The following is a 23,699-nucleotide window of genomic DNA, read 5'->3' on the forward strand; positions in this document are numbered from 1 at the left end:
GCGGTTAACCGTCACTAAATCTTGTCCTTAAATTAATTTAAAAATGCTGAAAACGAGATACGACGCCGTTAAACCAGCGGCGAGTAGAGAGAGAAAATTTAGGAATACAGAACCAAACAGTTTTTTAACGTATCACTTTGTCTCAACAGTTCTGAACTTCTATTTCATAAATTATTTGAAATTATCGAGAGATAATTTGAATTCAATCTTTGTTTATTAGAATTCTGTGTTAATTATTGTTTGAATGATCGAGATTCAAGTAATTAATTGGGGGGTTTTGGAAATTGGTGATTGAATTATGGGATTGGGTGATGTTGATCTTTTGGATGACGGAGGAGGAGATAGGGGGAAGGGGACGCCGGGTGCGGTGTCGTGCTCGATATGCTTAGAGGCAGTGATGGATAATGGGGAGAGATCTTGGGCCAAGCTTCAATGCGGTCATCAATTCCACCTTGGTGAGTCAAAGATTTTAATTTGATCGGAAATTATTGAGATCTGAGCATTTATATATGCCTTAGTGTAGCGGAAACTTTTTAATTTTGATATTACATTTCAGTGGAGTTTCTAATTCAGTCTGAAAGCCTAATTTAGCTGGAATTATGCGATTTTGTGCAGTGGATTTTAACTCGAAATTTTATTTTTGCTCATTTCTTTCCTTGAATTGTAACTTTTGGATTTGAGAGGTAAGTGGTGGTGCCAGTGTTGCTTGCTGATTGGAAAAATTGATTTGTGTTTGCCATAAAAATTATCAAGTTACAGGTTGTCAGCTTAAGAATCTGTGTTGTGATCAGATTGACTGGGAATTTGAGAGGGTTGTACTGTCTAGGATTTGTGTTTGATGTTTTAGGTGATTTACTCGATTTCAGATTTTTGGAAATAGTATGAAGCAGTTGTAATATTCTACAAATTATAATGAGCCATGGGAATTTTCGAAAATGACACACATGAACAATAAGTTATTGCACTTTTTCCCCCCAAATGTTGTAACGTTAAGCTTCGTTGCTGAACAATGTTTGTATGTGTATTGTCTTCTACTTTCCATTTTTGCTCTGTAACCAGGATGGGTACATGGTAGAACTTGAATTGTTATTTTCAATTTTCTGTCTACATCAACATACGATCACATTTCCAGTGCATTTTTTACCCTTGGGGTTTCTACAGATGTTATTTTGGGTGTTAAAACTTAAAGTAGTCAAACAAATCCTGCGCGATTTGAAATGCTTGCTTTTTATTATTCGCTTTGTATGATATTAGAAGAATTTCTTACCACTATTTGACTACTTTGCCATTGAACAAAAAAACATTTCTAAATTTTCGAAGAGAATCTTTGAATTCTTAACTCATGCTCAATTTTTTTAATTGTTGGTCACATAATTATTTTGTCTCTTTCCTTAATTAGTTCTTATCAAAATATTGAGACATCTGGCTTTTATTTTTCATTTAATATCTTTTCATGAGCTGTACAGATTGTATAGGTTCTGCATTCAATAGTAAGGGTGCAATGCAGTGTCCCAATTGTCGGAAAATTGAGAAAGGTCAATGGCTCTATGCAAGTTGTAGTCGCACACAGCCTGATTTAAGCACGGATGATTGGCAGCATGAGGAGGATCTATATGATATAAGTTTCTCTGAAATGGTAACAGCATCGATATATAAATTTTAGGATATTGTTTTGAGTTGTCATGCTTATATTTTGGCTTGTACTTCATTAGTTGCAATTATGTGAATGCACTCAACGTTTTTGTATCAAAGTAATTTTACAGGGTGATCATGGTCTGAGTCGATTGAGGTGAAAAATGAAAGAAAAAGGAAGAGTGGGAAGGAAGAAGATGACGAATAAAAAATTAGAGGAGATACTAGAGAGGATAGTTTATTCTCCTGAGCATAGTTTACTTTCCTCGTGAATTACTGGGTATGAATGGGTTGTAGACAGACCCACTGCTTTATCTTAAGCTTGCTGCTATGCTGTTGATTTCTAGATAATGCCATAATTGAGAGCCAACACAGCAATTCTTTTATCTCCAATTCACCTTTTTATGCTGCTGAACTTCCAAACGCATTTTAGCTGTTGTCTCGTTCTTATATCGCAATTTTTTTCCTATAACTTTACCCTCTGCAAGTTTCAGATTAAACCCTAGGTTTTCTTAAGTTTTCAGATTAACATAACTGTTTGTATTGCTGCACAGAACATTGAGAGAGCTAGCAAATCAAACATTTGAAAATGCTTCTCTAGTTGACAAAAATACAGGATCCAAGTAACATGTGGCTCAGTTTCTGTGGGTTGTGTATTGATCTTGATTTTATGTTTCACATTTAACTAAACATCTGTCATACTGGACATGAATGGTATAGGTCAAGATTCCCTCTAGTTATCTTTTTCACTCCCTTGATTTAAAATTTGGCTTTTGTCTACAAATAGTTGTGCTCAAGGAAGAGTGTAAATCTGGAACTACAGGAAGATATTATCTTTAGTTGATAGATAAGTTCACTTCTTCTGCAAATTGCATCACTGACAATAAGTGCAAATCCATCTGCATCCATCATATTAGTTGCTGTCACAGCTGACTTGAGTATTTTATCGAAAGTTATCCTTTAAATCCGTATTAACCTCTATTATCCTGTATTTTAACTAAACATCTGTCATACTGGATATGAATGGTATAGGTCAAGATTCCATCTGGTTATCTTTTTCACTCCCTTGATTTAAAATTTGGCATTCGTCTACAAATAGTTGTGCTCAAGGAACAATCTGGAACTACAGGAAGATATTTAGTTGATAGACAAAGTTCACTTCTTCTGCAAATTGCATCACTGACAATAAGTGCAAATCCACCTGCATCCATCATATTAGTTGCTGTCACAGCTGACTTGAGTATTTTATCGAAAGTTATCCTGTAAATCCGTAATAACCTCTATTGTCTATGAAATCTATTATACTAAGCCCCTATTTGAGCCCCTTTTTTTTGAATAGTATTTTGTTAGAGAATGTGTGGTTAAAAAATAAGGAAAAGTTTTGAGTTTACATGTAAAATTATTTTATGAGAGAATGTGTGGTTGAAATAAGTTTTTGAAAAAATGGAGGTCAAACATATGCTAAATGTTTTTATTGAACCATGTATTCATCTAGTCAGAATTGGAGATCTTCTGCAAAGGGTTTCATTGCTTATAATTGGTGGGTAACTTTTATTACCTGATAAAATAAACAGTGATATGCTTTTAGGAGCCTTTTATTGGGTTCCCTTATATAATTGGTGAAGTCCTTCTCTGAATTAGATTTATCTAGTTGTATTGTTTTTCACTAGAGTGTTGTCTTCTATCAACAATCATTTTTGGGGATATTTAAAGACGGTGGTGGGGCCTTTTTGCCCCTCTGTGTGTGTGTGTGAGAGAGAGAGAGAGATATGGTTCATATGTGTCACATGCATGTACGTTTCTAGAAGTACAACTATACTTTGCCTCATAAGAATGGGTGAATTATTGTTTTATGCTTACTACTAAATGATTTCTTGATGCAGTTAAATTAATTAATTGCTACCATTTCCACCAAGACAACACAAAATTACGTTGATGTACAATTTGTTAGAAGTGGAGACAAATTTTGATTTTACTTCTTAGAGATAAGGTTGAAAATGATAGAGGCGGAAGCAAAGTTGAATTTTACCTTTTTAAAGGATAAGTTGTAGTTATCAAATGATAAACCGCCTTACAAAATCTATAAATAGGCCTTAGGATGTGTTCATTATATATATATGTGTGTTCAATGAGAGTGCCAAAAACAGTTGAGCACTAAGTGAGGATTTGGGATAGATAGAGTTTGTTCTTTTTTGAGAGGGATGGAGAGTTTGATATCTCGTTTGTAACTCATTTTGTAATCCTCTGTTTTTTAGTTTCATAGTAGAGCCGCATTATTCCTTAGTGAAATCTATATTCAAGTTTTGCTATTTTCATTATCGTGGGCAACTCTTACCTAACAATTGGTATCAAAGCCAGGCTATAGCAAAATTAGTGGAGCCTGTGAACATATAAACAATAGTTGTATTCAACAATAGCTAAGTTGCTACAATATCAATGATGGCAGAAGACAGAAAAGTTTAGATCGAAAAATTTCAATTGATCGAAGTTCGGATTGTGGAAGATGCAAATAGAAGATTACCTCTACTAGAAGGACCTTTACCTTCTTCTTGAAGGAGTGTCAAAGAAGCCGGTAGATATGAAAAATGAAGAGTGGGAGTTACTCAACCGTAAAGCTTTAGGTAGGATAAGGCTAACTCTTGCTGTATCAGTTGCTTTCAATATTAGAAATGAAAAGACAACCAAAAATTTGATGGCAGCTTTATCACGAATGTGTGAAAAGCCCTTTGCAACAAATGAAGTCCATCAGAAGCTGTTCAACTTAAAGATGTCCGAGGGAGGAGTTGCAATAGAGCATATCAACGATTTTAATGCACTTATATGTCAATTGGAGTCGATTGATATCTCATTTGACGATAACTCAAAGTACTGGCACTGTTACCAAGTCTTCGAGAAAGCTGGAATCCTTTGGTTGTGGCAGTAAGCAATTCCACGGTGTCGGCAATGTTGAAACCAGATCATGTTCTAGATTGGGTTCTTAGCTAAGATACTCGTAGAAAAGATAGTGGAGAAACCGTGGTTTGGCGTTTAGAGGTAGAAAGCCAATCAGAACAGACAACCACGAGCGAAACACAAGTTGGTCGAGAAATGGTCGATCACTATCTCGACCAAAGTTCAAAGGCAAGTGTTGGAACTGTGGAAAATCTCATCACACAAAGCAAAATTCCAAAGCACCAAAGAAGCAAGAAAACAACTAAGGAGACAAAAACTTTGTTAATGTTTCGAATGCTGAAAATTCAGATGCATTGTTATTAGCTGTGGATGCTCATGGAGAAAAATGGGTAATTGATTCGGGTGTGTCGTTCCAAGCTACTTCGCGCAAGGAATTGCTCCATAACTATGTACCAAGCAACCTTGGTAAGGTATATTTTGGAAATGATGAGATTTGCAACATAGTTGGCAAAGGTGATGTTCAAATAAATCAACCTAATGGAATCGTCCTAAGAATGAAGGATGTCAGATGTGCCATGTTTGCAAAAGAATCTAATTTCAGTAGGTCAACTTACTGACTTCGGTATTACCACATTTGTTGGGAACACTTAGAAGATAACCAAAGGGGCTATGGTGGTAGCTCGTGGCAAAAAGGAAGGTACTCTCTATGTTACTTCCGGTACTCATAGTTCCATTGCTATCATATCATCAGAAGTCGAGGCAAGTACGTGGCATCGTAGACTTAGACATATGAGCAAGAAAGGAATGAAAGTCCTGATGTCAAAAAGAAAACTACCAGGTTTGGAGTCTCTAGACTTGGATTTCTGTGAAGATTGTATCTTCGGAAAGCAGAAAGGGGTTAGTTTCACAAAAGTGCAAAGAATACGCAAGTCGAAACGATTGGAGTTGGTGCATACAGATGTATGGGGACCATCTTAGGTAGCATCTTTTGGTGGCTCTCGCTACTTTGTTATTTTAATTGATGATGCTATTAGAAAGCTATGGGTTTACTTTATGAAGAACAAATCTGATTTATTTGATGTCGTCAAAAAATGGAAAGTCCTAGTTGAGAATGAGACAGGTTTAGAGTTGAAATGTCTTAAGTCAGACAATGGAGGTGAGTACATAGATAGTCGAATGAAGAAATATTGTGCAAAAAATGGAATTCGACAAGTGCTGACAATTCCAGGTAAACCGTGACAGAATGGCGTTGCAGAACGCATTAACAGAACAATCCTAGAACGTGCTAGAAGTATGAGGATTAATTTTGGTTTACCAAAGCAGTTTTGGGCAGATACAGTAAGCACAGCTACTTACCTGATCAATAGAGGTCCTTCAGTTCCCTTGAATTGCGGAATCCAGAGGAGGCATGGACGGGAAAAGAGGTGAACCTATCGCATTTAAGAATATTTGGTTGCATCTCATATGTTCAGATTTAGCCTAAGAATAGGAATAAGCTTGATTCTAGGCCTCGTAAATGCGTCTTTATTGGTTATGGCATCGATAATTGTGGTTATCAATGTTAGTATTATGAAAATCGAAAAATAATTAGAAGCATGGATGTGGTGTTCAATGAGTCTGTCATGTACAAGGATAGACTTGACGATAAGACCAAGGAACTTGAGACAGTGGAGCTTGAGGAAATTTGTAATAGAGATTAAAATCCCAAGATACGAATGTTCAGTTGACACAGCCTACAGAAACATCAACCCCAGTTCCTATGAAGAGGTCTACAAGAACTATTAGGCTAGTAGATCGCTATTCGCCTTCCTTGCATTATTTATTACTGACTGACAATGGTGAACCTAAGTGTTATAAAGAAGCATTACAGGTTGAAATGAGGGAAAAGTGAGAGCTGGCAATGAATGATGAGATGGAATCTCTCTTAATGAATCAGACGTGGGAACTGTTCTATTGCCCGAAGGAAAATATGCATTACACAATAAGTGGGTTTATCGCTTGAAAGAACCCGATGGCACCAAACAATACAAAGCCAGGTTGGTCGTAAAAGGTTTCCAACAAAAGGCAAGTATCGATTATACCGAGATTCTATCCTGTTGTTAAAATTTCTTCTATTAGAACTGTCCTTAGCATCGTGGCGGTTGAGGATTTGCATTTGAAGCAGTTAGATGTTAAAACTGCATTGTTTCATGGTGATTTGGGGGAGGATATTATTATGCATCAACCTCAGGGCTATGTGGTTACAGGAAAGGAGAACATGGTGTGTAAACTCAAGAAGAGTTTATACGGTCTAAAGCAGGCGCTCAGGTAGTGGTATAAGAAATTTGATAGCTTCATAACAAATGCAGGCTTCCATAGGTGCCATGGTGATCACTATTGTTATTACAAAAAGCTTGACACTTCATATTTGATACTTCTCTTGTACGTAGACGATATGCTTGTTGCAGGTTCAAGCATGGATGAAATTATTAAGCTGAATGAGCAGTTGTCTAAAGAATTCGCGATGAAGGATTTGGGTGCGACAAAAGAAATTCTTGGAATGCGAATTAGTAGAGACATGGAGAACAAGAGATTAAAGCTATCACAAGAAGAATATGTTGGTAAAGTCCTCAAGAGATTCAACATGGAAAGTGCTAAGCCTGTTAGCACCCCAATAGCAGGTCCCTTCAGATTAACAAAGGAACAACGAACAATAACGCACGAGAAGAAAGAGTACATGGCTAAGGTCCCTTATGCGTGTATTCTATGGTCTGTACAAGACTAGATATTGCTCATGCAGTGGGAGTTATTAGTAGATTCATGAATAATCCTGGCAAAGAGCATTGGGAAGCTGTCAAGTGGATACTGCGATATCTAAAAGGTGCTCGAGATATGGCTTTGTGTTATGGTGGCTCAAAGATAGGCTTGTATGGGTATGTTGATTCTGATTTTGCAGGAGAAATTGACATCAGAAAGAGCACAATTGGATATATGTCTACTCTAGGAAGTGCTGCAACTGGCTAGGTCTCTCAATTGCAAAAGATTATAACCATATCTACGACAGAAGCAGAGTATGTAGCAATGACAAAAGCTTGTAAGGAAATGGTATGGTTTCAAAATTTCTTGAGTGAATTGGGCAAGAATCTTGATGACTACAAATTGTATAGTGATAGTCAAAGTGCTATACATCTTGCAAAGAATTCTGCATTTCACTCGAGAATGAAACATATTGACATTAAATACCATTTTGTTCGCTCGCTCTTAGAAGATGGTAAAATCAGTTTGAAGAAGATCCACACCATAGAAAATCCTGCAGAGATGTTACCAAAGGTAGTAACTATTGAGAAACGGAATTCTTGTTCAACTTCAGTTGGTCTTAGTACTTCAAGATGAAGGCGAAGTTCCACTGAGGCCTGATTTTTGTCTCCAAGTGGGAGATTGTTAGAAGTGGAGACAAATTTTGATTTTACTTATTAGAGATAAGGTTGAAAATGATAGAGGTAGAAGCAAATTTGAATTTTACCTCTTTAAAGGATAAGTTGTAGTTATCAAATGATAAACCGCCTTACAAAATCTATAAATAGGCCTTAGGATGTGTTCATTGAATATGTATGTATGTTCAATGAGTGTGTGCCAAAAACAATTGAGCACTAAGGGAGGATTTGGGATAGATAAAATTTGTTCTTTTTTTGTGAGAGAGAGAGTTTGATATTTCATTTTTAACTCCTATTTGAAACTCATCTTGTAATCCTCTGTTTTTTTATTTCATAGTAGAGCCCCATTATTCCTTAGTGAAATCTATTTGTCATATCTTGTTTATACCTTTTTTTGATAAGCATATCTTGTTTATACTTGAATCTTAACTAATCTGAGAATTCTTTATTTTCTACTTTATTATGCATTATTGAATTCATTTTTCTTATCTTGTATTGGAACCTGTCTAAACTTGTTGATTAGACTTAACAATCGATCCGTTCTTTTTCTTTCTCTCTCTTTTTCCCTGAAAATTGTGAATGGTTTTTGCAGTCATTTGGAGTTCATTGGTGTCCATTTAGTGGGTTAACGAGGCTCACTTCATCTTTTGAGTAAGCATCATTTTGCTTAAGAGTATTTTTTCCTTTCATAATTAATTTCAACAGTTGTTGGCTTACTTTTCTCTTTAATTTTTGAATATAAAGGTTCCCTCTTGTAATGCTCATTTTTCATTTGCCATTGGTTTTTTATTATTTATTTATTTATTTATTTTGAGTGGGGAATGAAGGGGAGGAGAGGGAGGTACCAATCCTTGACCCTCAGTTGTCTGAAAAAGCATCCTTAAGCAACTGGGACAAGGTGAACTGGTTGCCATTGTTTATCTAGTAGACAATTTTAGCTTTGCTATTTTAGAAATTGCACATTGTATACGTGGTGCCTTGCCTACATACTACACTTTTCCTCTTTGCCTGATAACAAGTCTATATCTACATGCCTTGGTGCAAGTAGTTTGTTGCAGTTCAATGTGAGATAGTTATATATGCCCAGTACCACTCTGTATCTGCTCCTTTCCTATGCAAATAATCTGTTGCCTTCAAGATATAAAATTTGATATGCTTGCAATAGTTGTATAGTTTTGTAGAGTTCTTATTTTGTTTTATACTGGAAGAAAGCTTGAACTTGTCGAGAACGGTACATTCCGAAGTAGTGGATCATTTAAGAATTACATGGTTCTCAATATTGGAAATTTAAAATCTTCCAGATAGTGCCATGCTAAACATTGGAAAAAAAAACTTCTGCTCTGACATCTCCTCCTTCCTCCATCAAGGAGTATGAATTTGTGATGTATTCATGTTATGCATTATCAGCTTTTTATGATCATCACTTCACACAATCACTGCCAGCTACTTTGTCATCATTTATTTTTGTGGAGAGAATTTTCCCAGCAGTTCCACTGGTTTCGGTGCAGTTTTAGTGATTTAATCATAGCTACCATGGTTGGCTTGCATACCCCGTCTTTTCTTTTCAACTCTTTTTCTGTTATTTCTTCTAATCTGTATCTATTTTTCTGTTACGCTTATTATATTTCTATTTCTTTGTATTCTCAGTGAACGAGAATTCTCAGCAAATGCATGTAAGATTTCTGTTACCTCTATTCTAAATAGTAATATTTACATCAAGCATCAGTAGTAATGGGGGTTTTTGCTGTTTCATAGATCATGATCTTGGGCAACATACTATCTTTGCGGAACATACAACTGGATCATCCTCAAATCCTCCTTGTCCCCCGTTTATTGCCTACATAGGACCTATTCGCCCATCCTCTTTAACCTCTAGTAGAAATGTTTCGGATGGATCCAATATTAACAATCACTGGATTGGCCCATCAGTTCCAAGTGAGATCCCTAGTTCTTATTCTTTTCCTTCGTGGATGTACATTATCACTGTTTGGAATCCGATTCCTCTCCTTACGCTACTAGCAATCACATCGGTGGTGCAGATCAGTCCTCAATTCATTCTGTGACTCGGAGCACAGCCAGGACCAATTCTGATGTGCCAAGACCTGGAACTTTCACACACCCATTCCTTGTCAGTCAAAGGTTAGTCCATGATGTACCTTACAGTGCTTGAATTATAATAGCAGAAAAGAGGATACTGAGAAGTTTCATTTGATGCTTCGCGTCATCATGACCTAAATTTTCAGATTTAATTTCAATGAAAAGGATCGATTCTAAGTGAGGAAGGGGCTTTAGTATTAATGTTTTTCAGTCGCGCAAATTGTCATTTATCTGCATATTTCTTGAATTTATGTAATATTGACATGTATCATGGCAGTTCGTCTAGTAGAGCTCCCAGCTCAGTTACCTCATCAGACATTCCTCCTTACTCCAGTCGTGTTACTCGGGGGGTACGTGATCGTGTTCAGTCTCTTCAAAGATATCATCAGCGACCAAGTGGCAACCCAACGGCACACACACTTCCTACAGCTGTCGGGCAAAGATCCTATAGCAACAGGGGATTGGCTCAAGTTGCACCTCCAGCCTCAACATCAGATCGGTCCAGTGGCTTTTACTTCTTCTCATCAGGTTCATCTAGAAGAACCTTCCCCGAAGGACGACAACCTAATCCCAGTCGTCATAATCCTTGGGGAAGAGACCAGGTTGAAAGAGAATCAATATGGGGACCATTTTACCCGACAGCTAGTGGACCTGATACAGGAATCCGATCCAGCAGTTATCAACAGAGGCATGGATCCGAGAGGGTGCTATCTCAAAATCGTTGGTAGACTGTTATTTTCTGTTCCTGATGGAATCTGTGATTACAATGGTCTGAAACCCAGTTGATGTATGTGTTGAGGGACTATTTCAATGGTTGGGGTATGCCAACCATGCAAACCTTGAACTATCGCGCGAACTTGAAATTATCGCTGTTCAGCAGCTACGAGCTTTGTGATTTGACTTTAACTTTGGCTTTTGCTAATTTGCTGCAGATAATAATCTACCAGCATTTCTTGTGTTGTGTACACCACCACCTATGTTTTAGAAACTATCTGCTTCGGTCCGATGAAATTATTTGTTTAATTTGGAGTCAGCTTGTTTGTCAACTTTCCCCATGATATATGCTTTTCTGCCAAGGTGCTAATTTAACAGGAGTGACTCGTCTACAACACATAGTGGACATATCCGCTTAGAAGTAAATGCCCAAACGGATAGCGCTCAAGACTCGGGACCCATTTTATGTAAACTTTATTGGGCTTCTCCTGTCGGCTATAGAATTTTTTACAAGTGATTATGAACCAATTTTGAAAACTAATATTTAAAAGAAAATTCTATTTCTAAAGTGTTTCTAAATGAAGTTGCATTGGATCAATTTCATTTAAAAGATCTTCCAACTACAAGAATCACTTTCATAAAATTAATTAAACAAGTCCACAAGTAGTCGTTTGACTTTTCAAAAGTTTTGCCGGGTCTATATCTCTACGTATATTAATTAAAAGAAAATTAGAGTTGACAATCAAGCACGAGGCAGGAAATGAAAGGTTCGAAAACAATTTATTGCAAGATCTAAAGTACAAATCTCGGCTAATTTCATCATACAGGTTCAGGTTTTGGTATCACCCTTAGTGGATATATCAAATTCTTGCAGAAAAATGGTTGTCAGATCTCGCCTAATAAGTGAATTTTGAACACTTCCGTGGCATTTAGTGTGCGTCTTAGCTTGTTCCTACTTCGTAAATTAGGTCTAAACACGCTCCTTGACTTGTACCATTCTAGAATTTTCTACAGTTTCTTCACAACGATTTCAGCAAAAAGCAGGGCATTATTAAGAACAAGAGCAAAAATATTGTAATTTCTAGACTTACACGAAAATAAGAGTTACCTATTTTCCAAGAAATAAAATAAAAATATGACAATCAATTATTTTTTAATCATTTAACTAGAGAACCACAAACACACTCATCGAACAGGAAGAGTAATATTAAAAAATTCTTTAGCACACCTTCATACAGCCGTGTATTGTAAGTAATCCAAATGCAAGTAACATATAGCACGATATATCGCATGCACGAAGACACCAAAAGGTGCTCGTGCATGGCAACAAGCCATACCCTGAACAACCGAGGCTCAATAGGTAGCGAAATGGGACCCACAACATGATATCAAGAACATGAAAACAACATAAAATCTCACAGGATTTTAATATATTCAAATCTCAGATAGGTACCATTCTTTACTACTGTTCAAAGTCTGTCCAATTGTATGTAAGCGTCACACAGTTTCTATGGTTACGATAAACTGACTGAGTACCATAGAACAGTTTATTCTCATAGCCAATTAGGCACTAGCTACCTCAAGTCTGCAAATCTGCTTCAGTAGGATCTAACCTGCCAATAATGGAGACAAGTATTGAAAATAGCGGCATAAAATGCAAATACAAAATCAACTAGAGATGTCATCATATAATTCAGACATACAGAAGAAGCATGGGATAGGGATCTGCTTCTGCTATAGCTGGGACTCAGCTCTGGACTAACTCTCGCACGCTTGCGTCTAGGAGGCTGTTCAGTACCAAAAGTTGAAGATAAGAATATGTATATATAGTATACATAATATAGAGTAGCTGATATGTGTCTTTAAAAAATAAAAAATAAAATAAAAAATGAATCTCCTATATCAGTAGTTTATAGCTAAAGTTACACTTACTGGTGATGCTGGAGTTCTGGATCGTGAGGGAGATCTGCAAAAAATTCCACAAACATGAATAAACATCCATAATTTTGTTTAGTACCTACATCATAATGGAATTTATGCTAATATATCATGTCCACAACTGAAAGATGACACGATATTTTACCCAAAAAATAGTAGCATTCCACAGGGAAAGATTATACGAAGTAATGATTTCAGTTAAATGGGAATTGGTCTGTGGACAGCTCAACCACCAAAAACTCAGGAGGGCCAGGTCAAAGAGAACCCAAAACTTGAGCACCGATAACAAGCCTTCCACCAGTACCACAACCACCATGCAGCAGAACTGACTTATTATCAACAACATTAAAAGCAATTAATTTTAAATAATCCACCTTTATATTCATCCATCATTTTTCTGCTTCAAGTTTTTTATTAATAGGTATCCACCACACACGACATGTTAAAATAATATTTACCATTTGGCCTTACCGCAGGTGCTCATTGACTACACAGCATACTGCCACAATGAGTCGCCTGATAGAGCACCCAAATCATCAAGTCCCTAACACGCAATCCACAGACCGCGAGGAAACGGCAAATCTAGAAAACAAAAAAGGCAATCTTCATAATAATTGTATCAAAACCCCAGAGGTGGCAAGTCCTTTCTCTACAAACCTCGTCCTTACCGCAGGTGCTCATTGACTAAACAGCATACTGCCACAATGAGACACATGATTGAGCACCACAAATCATCAAGTCCCTAACACGCAATCCCCACACCACGACGAAACGCCAAATCTAGAAAACAAAAAAGGCAATCTTCATAATCATTGTATCAAAACCCGAGTTGGCAAGTCCTTTCTCTACAAATTTCGTCCACCGCCATATACAAAACAATGTTACACCGAAGGATGAAACAATTGAGAAGACAAGAATAGCATATCCATTCAGTTTAGTGTTTTGATGTAATGGCTTACACATTCTGAAACTATCATCTCTTATCAATCTCCGTAGTTCACTTTCCTTAAAGAAAAGAAATTGTAATTTTAGAATGAAACCTTATTAGATGTTCATTTGATAAACGAACAGCTCAGTAGAAAATCCAACTGACATCCTAACAAATAACTAACAAAATGATCTTATTAGAAATAGTCTTTGTTACACAAGGAGATAAGTCAAAATAATTTATTATGAATTAAAAAATATCAATAATTTGATCTGTGGTATCTTTAAATACTTGTATTTTCAATTTCAATTCAATGCTATACTCATGCACGTGACACTTTATAGAACAATAAATTTCCTCTGGCATATTAAGAATGGTTGGCCACGAGACCAACTGGAAATGTCAAGGGGAGTACTAATTTTTCTCTCCCATTTTGAACTTGCCCATTTCTAGTTCTACAACTTTTCCTTATAACACAAGCAGAATCAACTCTATAATAGTTACAAATATTTCAATTGCATCAAAAATAAATCCACTAGAATATTAAAAAAATAAAATGTCAAAACAAGTTGTAACATTGTTCATTTTTTTTAATAATATCTGCCAGGTAGGGAAGAATGCATAATTTACAGCAGACTTTGTGATTTCCAGAAGAATATACACTTTAGTAGAAAAGTGACTGCCAAGCATGATCTGTATCTGTTTATTTACAACGGAATGGTATACAAAGTCAACAGATCTCAATGTATACAATAAGATAAACATAGATTGCATGACAATTAATTAAGTTTTAGTCACTTAATTGGGATCTGAACCAACTAGGATGCTTGATAGGGTAGCCTAGTAAATTTGCTATAATATTCAGGTCAATCCTTGTCCGGCTTTCAAATTCATCTATTTGGCACCAATTCCGAAGTTCATGTTTTCATAGTATACATCGTGCACTACTAGATCTACACAATCTACATGAAAATCGTTTTGCTGCTCTACAGCTGTTCTCCTGTACTCCATCTTTTTGGTTCCTCCATTTTCTATGATGAACTTGACCCACTAAATTTACTTCATTTTTGCTCAACGACGTCGCATAACCCACTGGTTCCCAAACTCCAAGCAATTCATATTGGAAGCAAATGAAATTTTAATTTCAAAGTCGGATAGTTAAATAAGCAACATGCTGTAAAATTATTTTCCTTAAAATTGTTTTGCAGCACTTTCTCACAACTTTCACAAAAGAAATTGGAATCCGAAAATCTTTTGATCCTCTCAATTGTTTCATAAACCTTTATATCACTAAATCCTTGTAATCGGACAGTGTCCCCCACCCCTCCCTCCTCCGCTGCATGCATTTGTACACATGTATGAACCCATTTGCTTAATACAATGCCAGTTCTCCAATAATTCATCTTACCACTATCACAAGAACACTTCTTACTATATTGATTCTGAGTTGCACCATGCATTCAGTTCCTATCCATGACTTCAAGGCAATCAATTGACATTTTCATTGGCTTCGATCTTTGAGAAATTCAAGGGCTGAGAGAACATGCAAAAAATGTGTGCAGGGCTCCGATGTAGAGAAAGACAAACCACAATAAGATTTAGGTTCGTTCATTAGTTGTCGATATCTGATAGTAAGTAAATTAATATCATCATTACAAAAGAGATTGATCGGGTTGTTAATTTAAATTTGTAGAGCAGGATTAAATATTAGCAATGAATGACAGCTCCCTCAACATTTTAGCATCTTTCCAGTAATATATAATTTTTGGTTTTTTAAGATATAACCATCATTCCAGAGAAAAATAACTACTTAAAATTGTTCTTGTTTTTGTTTGTTACTTTATTCCCAAATGTTTCAGTTCTTTTTCAACATTTATTACAATAGTACGAGAATAAGTTGTATTTTACTTTCAATGTCATTGGTCCATATTTCATTGTAAACTATGATTAGTTTATTTTCTTCATTCCTCACATTGAAACCAGATTTTCTAAAACAAATTGTATCCATCAGTCAAATTTAGCTAACTGCGGTAACATTAAAGAACATAGTGTCTATGTCAGTCTGAATAGTTCCAAATCCTGTCTGGTAGACCATAACTACGTCTGAATTGTAAGAAAAGTGCAACTAGGATAATGAGATCAATCAGAGCATCTCAGAAATGCAATCTGGTAACATAAACGTGTTGCTTTTAAATCTTTCAGAGTCTAGCATCCCAGCAAGAGAAATGAGATAATAATAGACATGTCTATAAAAAAACCTCCCCCCAACCCCCCCCCCCCCCCCCTTTCCCCAAAATAAATAAATAAACCAACCTGCCAACAGAAGAAAGAAAAGCAACAATAATAAAATCCTCATCCAAAAACCATAGAAGGAAAAGAGAGATCAGGTGAGCAGGCAATCTGAGTCATAGATATAGCTAATAAATGACAATTTTGTAAAAAAACATGAATTAATAGGTTCCTTCAAAGTTCATTATTCATGGAGGGTATCACGTCACACTGCCCCGTAAGGCAATAGCACAAAAGAGAGAAAACACGCCGTCTTTTAAACACACGGACAAAAGAACGAGAGAACAATAAGATTAACTCAAGCATCGACAAGACAATATTAATGCAAATGCACCAAAAGCAAACCGGAATTAGAAAATGACAAGAATTGGAAAAATAACCATATGAAAATCACACTAAGTGCGTCACCTAAGAGGAAGGTCCCACAATATATGTGGATAATAAATGGGTAGTAGTAGTGTGCATGTATTGATAAAATTAAAGTTTGACTCTTGACTTCAAATTATAAGATGATCATAATTTTAGACAAACAAGCAGCTATAAACATGTAAAGAAAAATCATACCTTGAAACAGAGCGAGGAGGTGACAGAGAGTATGATCGTGAAGAGACAGATCTAGAACGAGATCGATATGAAGCATGGCGAGAATACTTAGCCCTAGGTGACACACTACACAAAAAATTTAGCTGTTAACGTGCAAATTGACCAAAACAATAAAACACGTGAATACAATTAAAAAGACCTTCTGCCCCTATAGCTGCTGTAGCTGCGGCTGGGACTTCGGCTTCTTGAATAAGGACTCCTACTAGGACTCCTAGAGTAGCTACGTCGCCGGTCATACTCCTCCACCTAAAATTGACAGGTACATGAGTGGCTGCAAACTTGATGAGGTACTGAATCTAAAATTTAGATATTCCATCACATCATACCCGTATATAAGCACGAGAAAATTGATTCCTAAAAAGAGAATCGTCAAGTTTCCTTATCTGTATTTCATAATAAAAATACAACAGAAGCCAGTTCAAATAAATTTCATATCAGTACCACAATGCATGCCACCATAGCAACAAACTAGAAAATGACTTAAAGTAAAATTAGCTTACCGCATATTTCATGTCTTCATAGTTTGTATAATCAACAATTCCTCGCAGGCCTGGAATCAAAGATATTTTCACCAAGAACACCATCAGGGAGGGAAGAAAAAGACAGAAGATTAGCATAACCCATGATTGAAAGCCATTTAAAAGACCATGGAGATTTTAGTTTAACACATCGCAGATTTCCATAAGAAATATGGCAGATCACAAACATATTAAAAAAAGAATCAACTCCAAAACACGACGACAAGTACAACCACAACAAAATTTAGAATATACTGATCCGCCTATGAAGTGTGTATTCAAGAAGGCTGACTTTTTCTTGGTCTGGCTAACAGAATGAAACTCCAATATACCATACATATCTAAACTACGTGAAATGGGATGCTAAGTTTAGACACCAACTTCACATTCAGATGTATCCCTCGACAACTGAGAAAGAAGTTCAAGATTAAAATATTTCTGCACTTAATTTCGAACAATATAAGCTGCATCTTCCAGACTAGCTCGCTTTATCTTTGTCCATATTCCTAGTTTTCAAGCTGAAAGTGAACGATAAAAATTATGTTAGATATTAAAAATAGAGTTTTGCTTTATAAGTTCTTGGTAGGCAGATATATTTGAAAGGGATTTTACGCTTTGCTATGTATTTCTTACTTTCAACACAAGGGGGGTGATCCTTCTTCTTGAACAAGCCAATTTACGATACTGAACACACACAACAAACGTGCAAATCATCCTCAATAACATAATCCCAACAAGGAGGGCAATGTTTCCCCTTAACCGAGTATCAACAATGAGTTCCAAATATCAGCCGTTTGTGCAGCTTATCCGCAAAAACTTAAAAATATATAGGCTTAAATGCCAAGTAGATGAAAGCATTACATATTGAAATCTCAAAAAAGGCCTATCGTACTGAAAATTGCTATATTTGTGTAATTCAGTGAATGGGAGCTGATAGACAATTAGGGTTCTTTACTCTGAATGATCACATATTCGGTATTCCAAAGACCAACTACAGCTTTTCCCCACCTTTCCCTTTGCTTTAGGTACTCTAGGCGTGAGGAGAGTAGCATCCATGAATTTCAACCTAGATCAGATGCATAATTTCTGTAGCAGCTAAGCCAAAGAAGAGTTTCTGAAGTTAATTTTCTTTGTTTGGTTAGAAGAACAAGTTAGCCCTCACCTCTCTACAAATGCACAAGAGGCTTCCAAACTAAAAAAATTTAATTTATATGAATTTGAAGCAATGAAAAGTTCTGCCTAATAACAATAAAAAAGAAGATGTTCTAAAGTAAAAAGAGTTACCATCTCGATCGCGATAAACTTGAGAGAAGCAGACATCCCCGGCTCGACGCATGTGATCCTAGCAGCAACAATATATTTTAAGACACCAAAGCAGCAAAGCACAGCTCTCCCTATTAACACAATGCAATAAATAGGATTGAGGAGTTCTCTTACCTTTAAGTCTTGCCATGAAGCAGAAGAAGGCAGCCCAGTCACCAAAACTACAAATAATATTAACATTAAAAAAATGGGTAATTTACAGGATAGTCATTAAGTATGAAGAATGTAAAAAGTAAAGAGTAAGAATGAGAGTACAACAGAACTACCTCTATAGTCAGAACGCCTTGAAAGTCCACCACGACTACCACCACTGCTGTAACTACTATAGCGATCATATGATGATCCTCTCCCTCCATGTGCAAGTTCAACCTACAATTACATACACAAATATAGTAAGATGCAAGAGAATGAACGATTACCTTATTAGTTAAACAAAATACTAATTTTTAACTGACCCTCAATCGATGACCATCAAAATCATAACCATCTCGGCCACGAATGGCGTCATCAGCATCACGATAATCTTCAAACTGAAATGTAAGGGTATTAGGAAAGCTTGATTAGACAATTAAATCAAGTAATTCACCAAAATTAACCATTCCGGCATACCTAGTGTTAAGGACAGCTAAAGGAATTCTCTGCAAACTAATTAATTCTATTGCTGTGACTAAGCTAGCATATAATTTTATCTAACAATTCTATATCTACCTCAAGTTTTAAGGGGGCAAGCTCACCTCTACAAAAGCATAACCAGGTGGTCTTGGAGGAATTTTTAAATCAATTTCGACAATGGTCCCATACTGCAGTAGAATCACCAGCACAGAATAATTGCATTAGCAAGTTAGTTCTAAGCCATTTCAATAAACTCAATCTCCAACTTGAAAGAAAAGAATCCCTAAAACATGGCTAGTCCTACAATCAACACATAAATGCAAATTGCACTACTTTTATCTGGAAATCATCCTATTTTACATGTAAAGTGAAATAATGCATAAAATTTAATTTAATTTAATGGCAGAAGAGCTGAAAACTGTTGCATATAATGTAATACCAAAAACTGCAACGAGTTGCAATATACGTGTACTTTCAATAAAACATCGAATATATAAACCACAAGTGCACAAAATTTCTCCGTACAATGGAAAATCCAACAAATACCCAAACAAACCTTGTAAAACAAATCTTCAACTTCACTCTCACGAATATCCCCAGGAAGATTGCCCACGTAGATAGTTCTGCTTGAGCGGCCCATCTTTCCTGAATTCATTGTAAAATTTACACCAGAAAAAATTTGCTTCATTTGCATCAACTTCAAAATCGACTAAATGCTATATGAAACTTTAGAAACAACAAATAAAAATTACAGCAAGATCCATATCCTAGGTACAACCCCAAATTATTTTGAAGACTTTATACATTAAAATTAAATTAATTTACTGTTCAAATTCATTCAAAAACCAAATTCCTCTAGTTCCTGTTTTGTTTCCTTCAGATAAAAGCATGCAAAGAAATCATAAATTAAAAAATCAAATAATTTAAAAGGGAAAAAAAATCAACAAGCAAAACCCTAAAGGTAGCATTTTTAATATTCCCTTCACGCATGTAAATTAAAAAGAAAAATGCCAAAAATTAACCCACAACAAAACCTGCTTCCAAAGAAATGGTTCCCCGTAAGAAAATTCACAAAAAGAAAAATAAAATTCGAGGCCTACGTTATTAATAGAAAATTGAACAAAGAAGAAGAAGAAGAATTGAGAAAACAAACACAAAATAAATTTCGTAAATTGAAAAATGACTCACACGAATCAAATCATATAATTATTTTGAGAGAGAATAGAAAGTATACCTTGCCGAGAAACGGAGAAAAGGAGCGTTTGGTCCGAATGTTCGAGGGTCTGTACTAGGGATTTGGGTGGAGGTGTGCGGGATAGGGTTATTTACGGAGTGAGAAAAGAATGCAGAATTGATAGTGAAGATTACATGCGTACGGTTAGTAATTCGTCAATTTGTCTCCAGTAGACGTAATCATCTGACACCTGTCCGATGAACAGATATGACTAGTAGAAACTAGAAAAGAGAGGGTTGGATCCAGTCACGTTAATGTAAAAACGAGAATGAAAAATATAGTCATTATAGATTCCACATAAGAGTTAGAAAGTTAAATATGATGATTTGATATGATGAATAACGGTTATATTTTTTATTTTAATAGGCAAATAATGAAAAACAAACAGGGTTATCCTCTTCTTTTTTTTCCTTTTTTTACAGTTTAGTCCTACTAAGGCCCGTTTATTTTCCATTTATGTAAAATGAAAATAAAAAATATAATCGTTACGGGTCCTAACAAGAGATAGAAATTTAAATACGATGACTCGATGTGATGGATAGAAGTAGTATTTTTTATTTTAATGGGAAAATAATAAGAATCAAACAAGGGCTAAAATGAGGTCCTTGTGGTATTATGTACATTATTTCAGCGCATGCTTTGTTAATGTTAATAGACGGTCGAATTATTTTTATCTATGTGTTTTTGTAGAATTTATACGTATTATTTACTTAGTAATAACTTATTTTTATTTATTTATCATTTAAACGATTTATACACACTTCCCATTCTAAATGTTTCATATGTTCTTTATAGTTTTTACTATGTACTAGAATATCATCTATATATACACAAACAAATGGAAGAGAATTAAATATAGAGGGTGCATTTTTTAATCCAAAAGGCATGACTAATCATTCAAAATGTTCTAATGAAGTAGTAAAAGTTGTCCAAGGAATATATTCTTTTGCCATTTTTATTTGCCAAAATCCAGATTTACAATCAAATTTAAAAAATATCTTGTTATTTTGTATTTTATTTATTAACATATCCTTATCTGGTATCTTATATCCATCTTCTACAGTATTATCGTTTGATCTTTTATAGTTTATAACCATTCTTGTTTTTCCTCTTTTCATTTCACTATGATTTCTAACTATAAAGACTGTTGATCTAAGTTGACTGCTAGACAGTCTTATTACTTTTAAATCTAATAATTCTTTAATCCATATGTTAAAATCTTCTATATCTTGATTCGTATGCTTTATTTCTGCTGTTTTAATTTTTATGTTTTCATTTATTATTTCTAATTTAGCTTCTATTTTATTTTTATTCCAATGTTTTATAGGGTCTTCTCCTATTATTTGAATATTTTCAACTAATTCTAAAATTTTGTCTATACTATCTATTTTAGAAGATGTTTTGTTAAAAACTATCAATTCTTTATTTCTTGGTATGATTATATAGTATTAATAATAGAAGTATCTTTTCCAAAAATTATAACATTAGGAGTAATTGTTAAACTTCTGTTTCTACTAAGTAAGAATTTTATTCTTATAACAAATTCATCTTTTATCAATGCGCTAACTAATGTAGTCGTTAAATTATACTGTCTTTCTTGAAATTTAATCTTACAATCATTAAAAAAGTCTCTCTTCGAATCCCATTTTATTACCGTCAATTTGACTTCCTCTTATTTCATATTCTAATTTATGCATACAATCTTCTAACACTAAATTTTTTTTGATTATATTAAATGTACAACATGTATATATTAATGCTATCAAATTTAATTTTATTATTTTGTTTATTTGTACTTCTATAGGTATTCTGATACTTTTTGTTGTCTTTACTCTAGATATTTGACAAATTATTTCTTTCTGATTTTCTGTTTCCAAATAATTATTTTCTGTATAATTATCTATAGGTTGTTTTTCCTTTTGTTTCTAGATTTCTGATCCTGTATTGTATTTCTCCCAATGTTTCGTGTACTTTATCTATTCTATTATTCGTATCTATTATCTTATTTTCCATTCTTTCCATACTTTCTGTTCACGAAATTACTTCTTTCAATTTAAAACTACCGCAAGTGTACGGTTCGTTAACAAGTAATAAAGTTGATTAAATGAGTTCGACTATCGTCTCACAGAGATTGATTAGTTCAATTTTACCTATCGTCGCCTTAACCGAAACTAAATTACTAAAGTGAATGTGAACCTAATTAAAACCCTAATTATGCAATTTTTATAATTGAATTAAATTAAATATATAAAATAATATTTTTAACACTCTAGAATGAAATCAAATGTTGAGAACGCACGTTTGTTGTAATCAATAGAAATTAAACACACTGGAATCACGATTTTCCATGGAATTATCACTTTAAAACCCTAGTTTTACAATGTAACAACACACTTCAATTGTGATGAATCAATGTTCCTAAGTCTACCCAATACTCTCTTTCGAGATGTATCGAACCTATTTCTACATACCACCGGCCTATATTTCTGTGACAAGTGCATACGTAAAAATGCATGCAGTTTTATGAACACTTAAAGATTCACGTAGGGCATAGCGATATATTTCTATTCCCTATCGGACCCTATGATGATTTATATTATGTCGAACCTATTCAAATTCTCTCGAATGCAAGAATAAATCACCTAAACTCACACAATTATGGGTCCTTAATTGCGGAAACAATAATTGCATATAAATCATTCAAAACAATATAAATATGTCCTAATGTCAAATTGCAAAACTAGAAAATTAAAGATCAAATTACATAGTACATTGATCTCTAGCACATGAAAATCTAGCCTGACATGGTTAAAATAAAAGAATACACCAGATTTTGGATAAAAGGCATCACCGGGTTATGAAATCTTGAGAAATCTTGAAGCTTCCATGTAAATCTTCGTTCTTACGCTCAAAATCCTCTCCAAGAAGTGTTTTTCTGCCTCCAATACGTTCTCCTTCTTTCTGGACGTATTTTGGTATTTATATCATGTGAAAATTAGGTTACCAAAAAAAGAGTTTTAGTCGTATAAGAAAACTGTAGAATCGGCCCCAGAATTTGTTCAATTCGACCGCATAGTACATTTTTATGTGGCCGCATAGAGTAAAAAAATTTGAGAAAAATTTCTCGGGAGGCCTCTATGCGACCGCATAGAGGGACCGCTGTGCTACCAACTATGCAAAATGTCTATTTTGGTCGTTGAACTTTCATTTTTCTTCATTTTAGTCCTTTTGCAACTCCTTCTTCTTCGCTTTTGAGTTCATACTTATCATCTTTGCATTCCTGAGTTGCCTTTTAGTTCAACTTTTGAATATTTGCATCCTTAGTCCCTGAACTATCACTTTGCTCCATTTTAGTCCATTCCGGCTCTATTCTCCTGAATCTCACCATTTTCATAGAAACACCTACATTGCATGAATTCAACGAGATTAAGTCACAATTTAAATATTTTACTCGTAATTAAGTCATGTTTGTGATCTAAATAAATGTACAAAAACACACTTATCAA

The 23,699-nt window shown here is 35.0% G+C and overlaps 2 protein-coding genes and 1 long non-coding RNA gene across 14 annotated transcripts; 1 reads left to right on the top strand and 2 right to left on the bottom strand.

Moving 5' to 3' along the window:
- On the top strand, nucleotides 1-11,080 carry LOC111389720 (E3 ubiquitin-protein ligase RFI2). Its single transcript, XM_023014667.1, is given in 7 exon segments — nucleotides 1-455; nucleotides 1,467-1,636; nucleotides 8,530-8,588; nucleotides 9,585-9,610; nucleotides 9,693-9,899; nucleotides 9,902-10,076; nucleotides 10,312-11,080. Coding segments are annotated over 7 exon segments (1,245 nt in total). The 5' UTR covers nucleotides 1-298; the 3' UTR covers nucleotides 10,763-11,080.
- Nucleotides 11,081-11,933: 853 nt separating this feature from the next.
- Nucleotides 11,934-20,440, bottom strand: LOC111389727 (serine/arginine-rich splicing factor SR30-like). 12 transcript variants are annotated; one of them, XR_002701776.1, is made up of 16 exons: nucleotides 20,194-20,440; nucleotides 19,516-19,604; nucleotides 19,082-19,147; nucleotides 18,803-18,877; nucleotides 18,614-18,716; nucleotides 18,462-18,508; nucleotides 18,309-18,366; nucleotides 17,007-17,056; nucleotides 16,833-16,889; nucleotides 16,646-16,752; nucleotides 16,468-16,572; nucleotides 13,355-13,466; nucleotides 13,158-13,268; nucleotides 12,681-12,714; nucleotides 12,452-12,535; nucleotides 11,934-12,361 (listed from the first exon to the last, which is right to left on the bottom strand). XR_002701776.1 is itself a non-coding variant. In XM_023014675.1 (14 exons), the coding sequence occupies exons 2-14, from the start codon at nucleotides 19,597-19,599 to the stop codon at nucleotides 12,347-12,349; spliced, it is 885 nt and encodes a 294-aa protein (XP_022870443.1). In that variant the 5' UTR covers nucleotides 19,600-19,604; nucleotides 20,194-20,440; the 3' UTR covers nucleotides 11,934-12,346. The 12 variants fall into 12 exon arrangements, 2 of the variants coding, with proteins under 2 accessions (XP_022870443.1, XP_022870488.1); XR_002701777.1 differs by having other exon boundaries at nucleotides 13,344-13,466; XR_002701788.1 differs by lacking the exon at nucleotides 11,934-12,361 and adding an exon at nucleotides 12,832-13,011 and having other exon boundaries at nucleotides 12,486-12,535.
- On the bottom strand, nucleotides 17,250-18,301 carry LOC111389760. The gene is made up of 2 exons (XR_002701789.1): nucleotides 17,658-18,301; nucleotides 17,250-17,542 (listed from the first exon to the last, which is right to left on the bottom strand). It is a non-coding gene; the product is annotated as an uncharacterized LOC111389760 (long non-coding RNA).
- Nucleotides 20,441-23,699: the final 3,259 nt, after the last annotated feature.

The sequence above is a fragment of the Olea europaea genome, chromosome 3 (genome assembly GCF_002742605.1).
Source record: "Olea europaea var. sylvestris chromosome 3, O_europaea_v1, whole genome shotgun sequence".
Taxonomy (NCBI): domain Eukaryota; kingdom Viridiplantae; phylum Streptophyta; class Magnoliopsida; order Lamiales; family Oleaceae; genus Olea; species Olea europaea.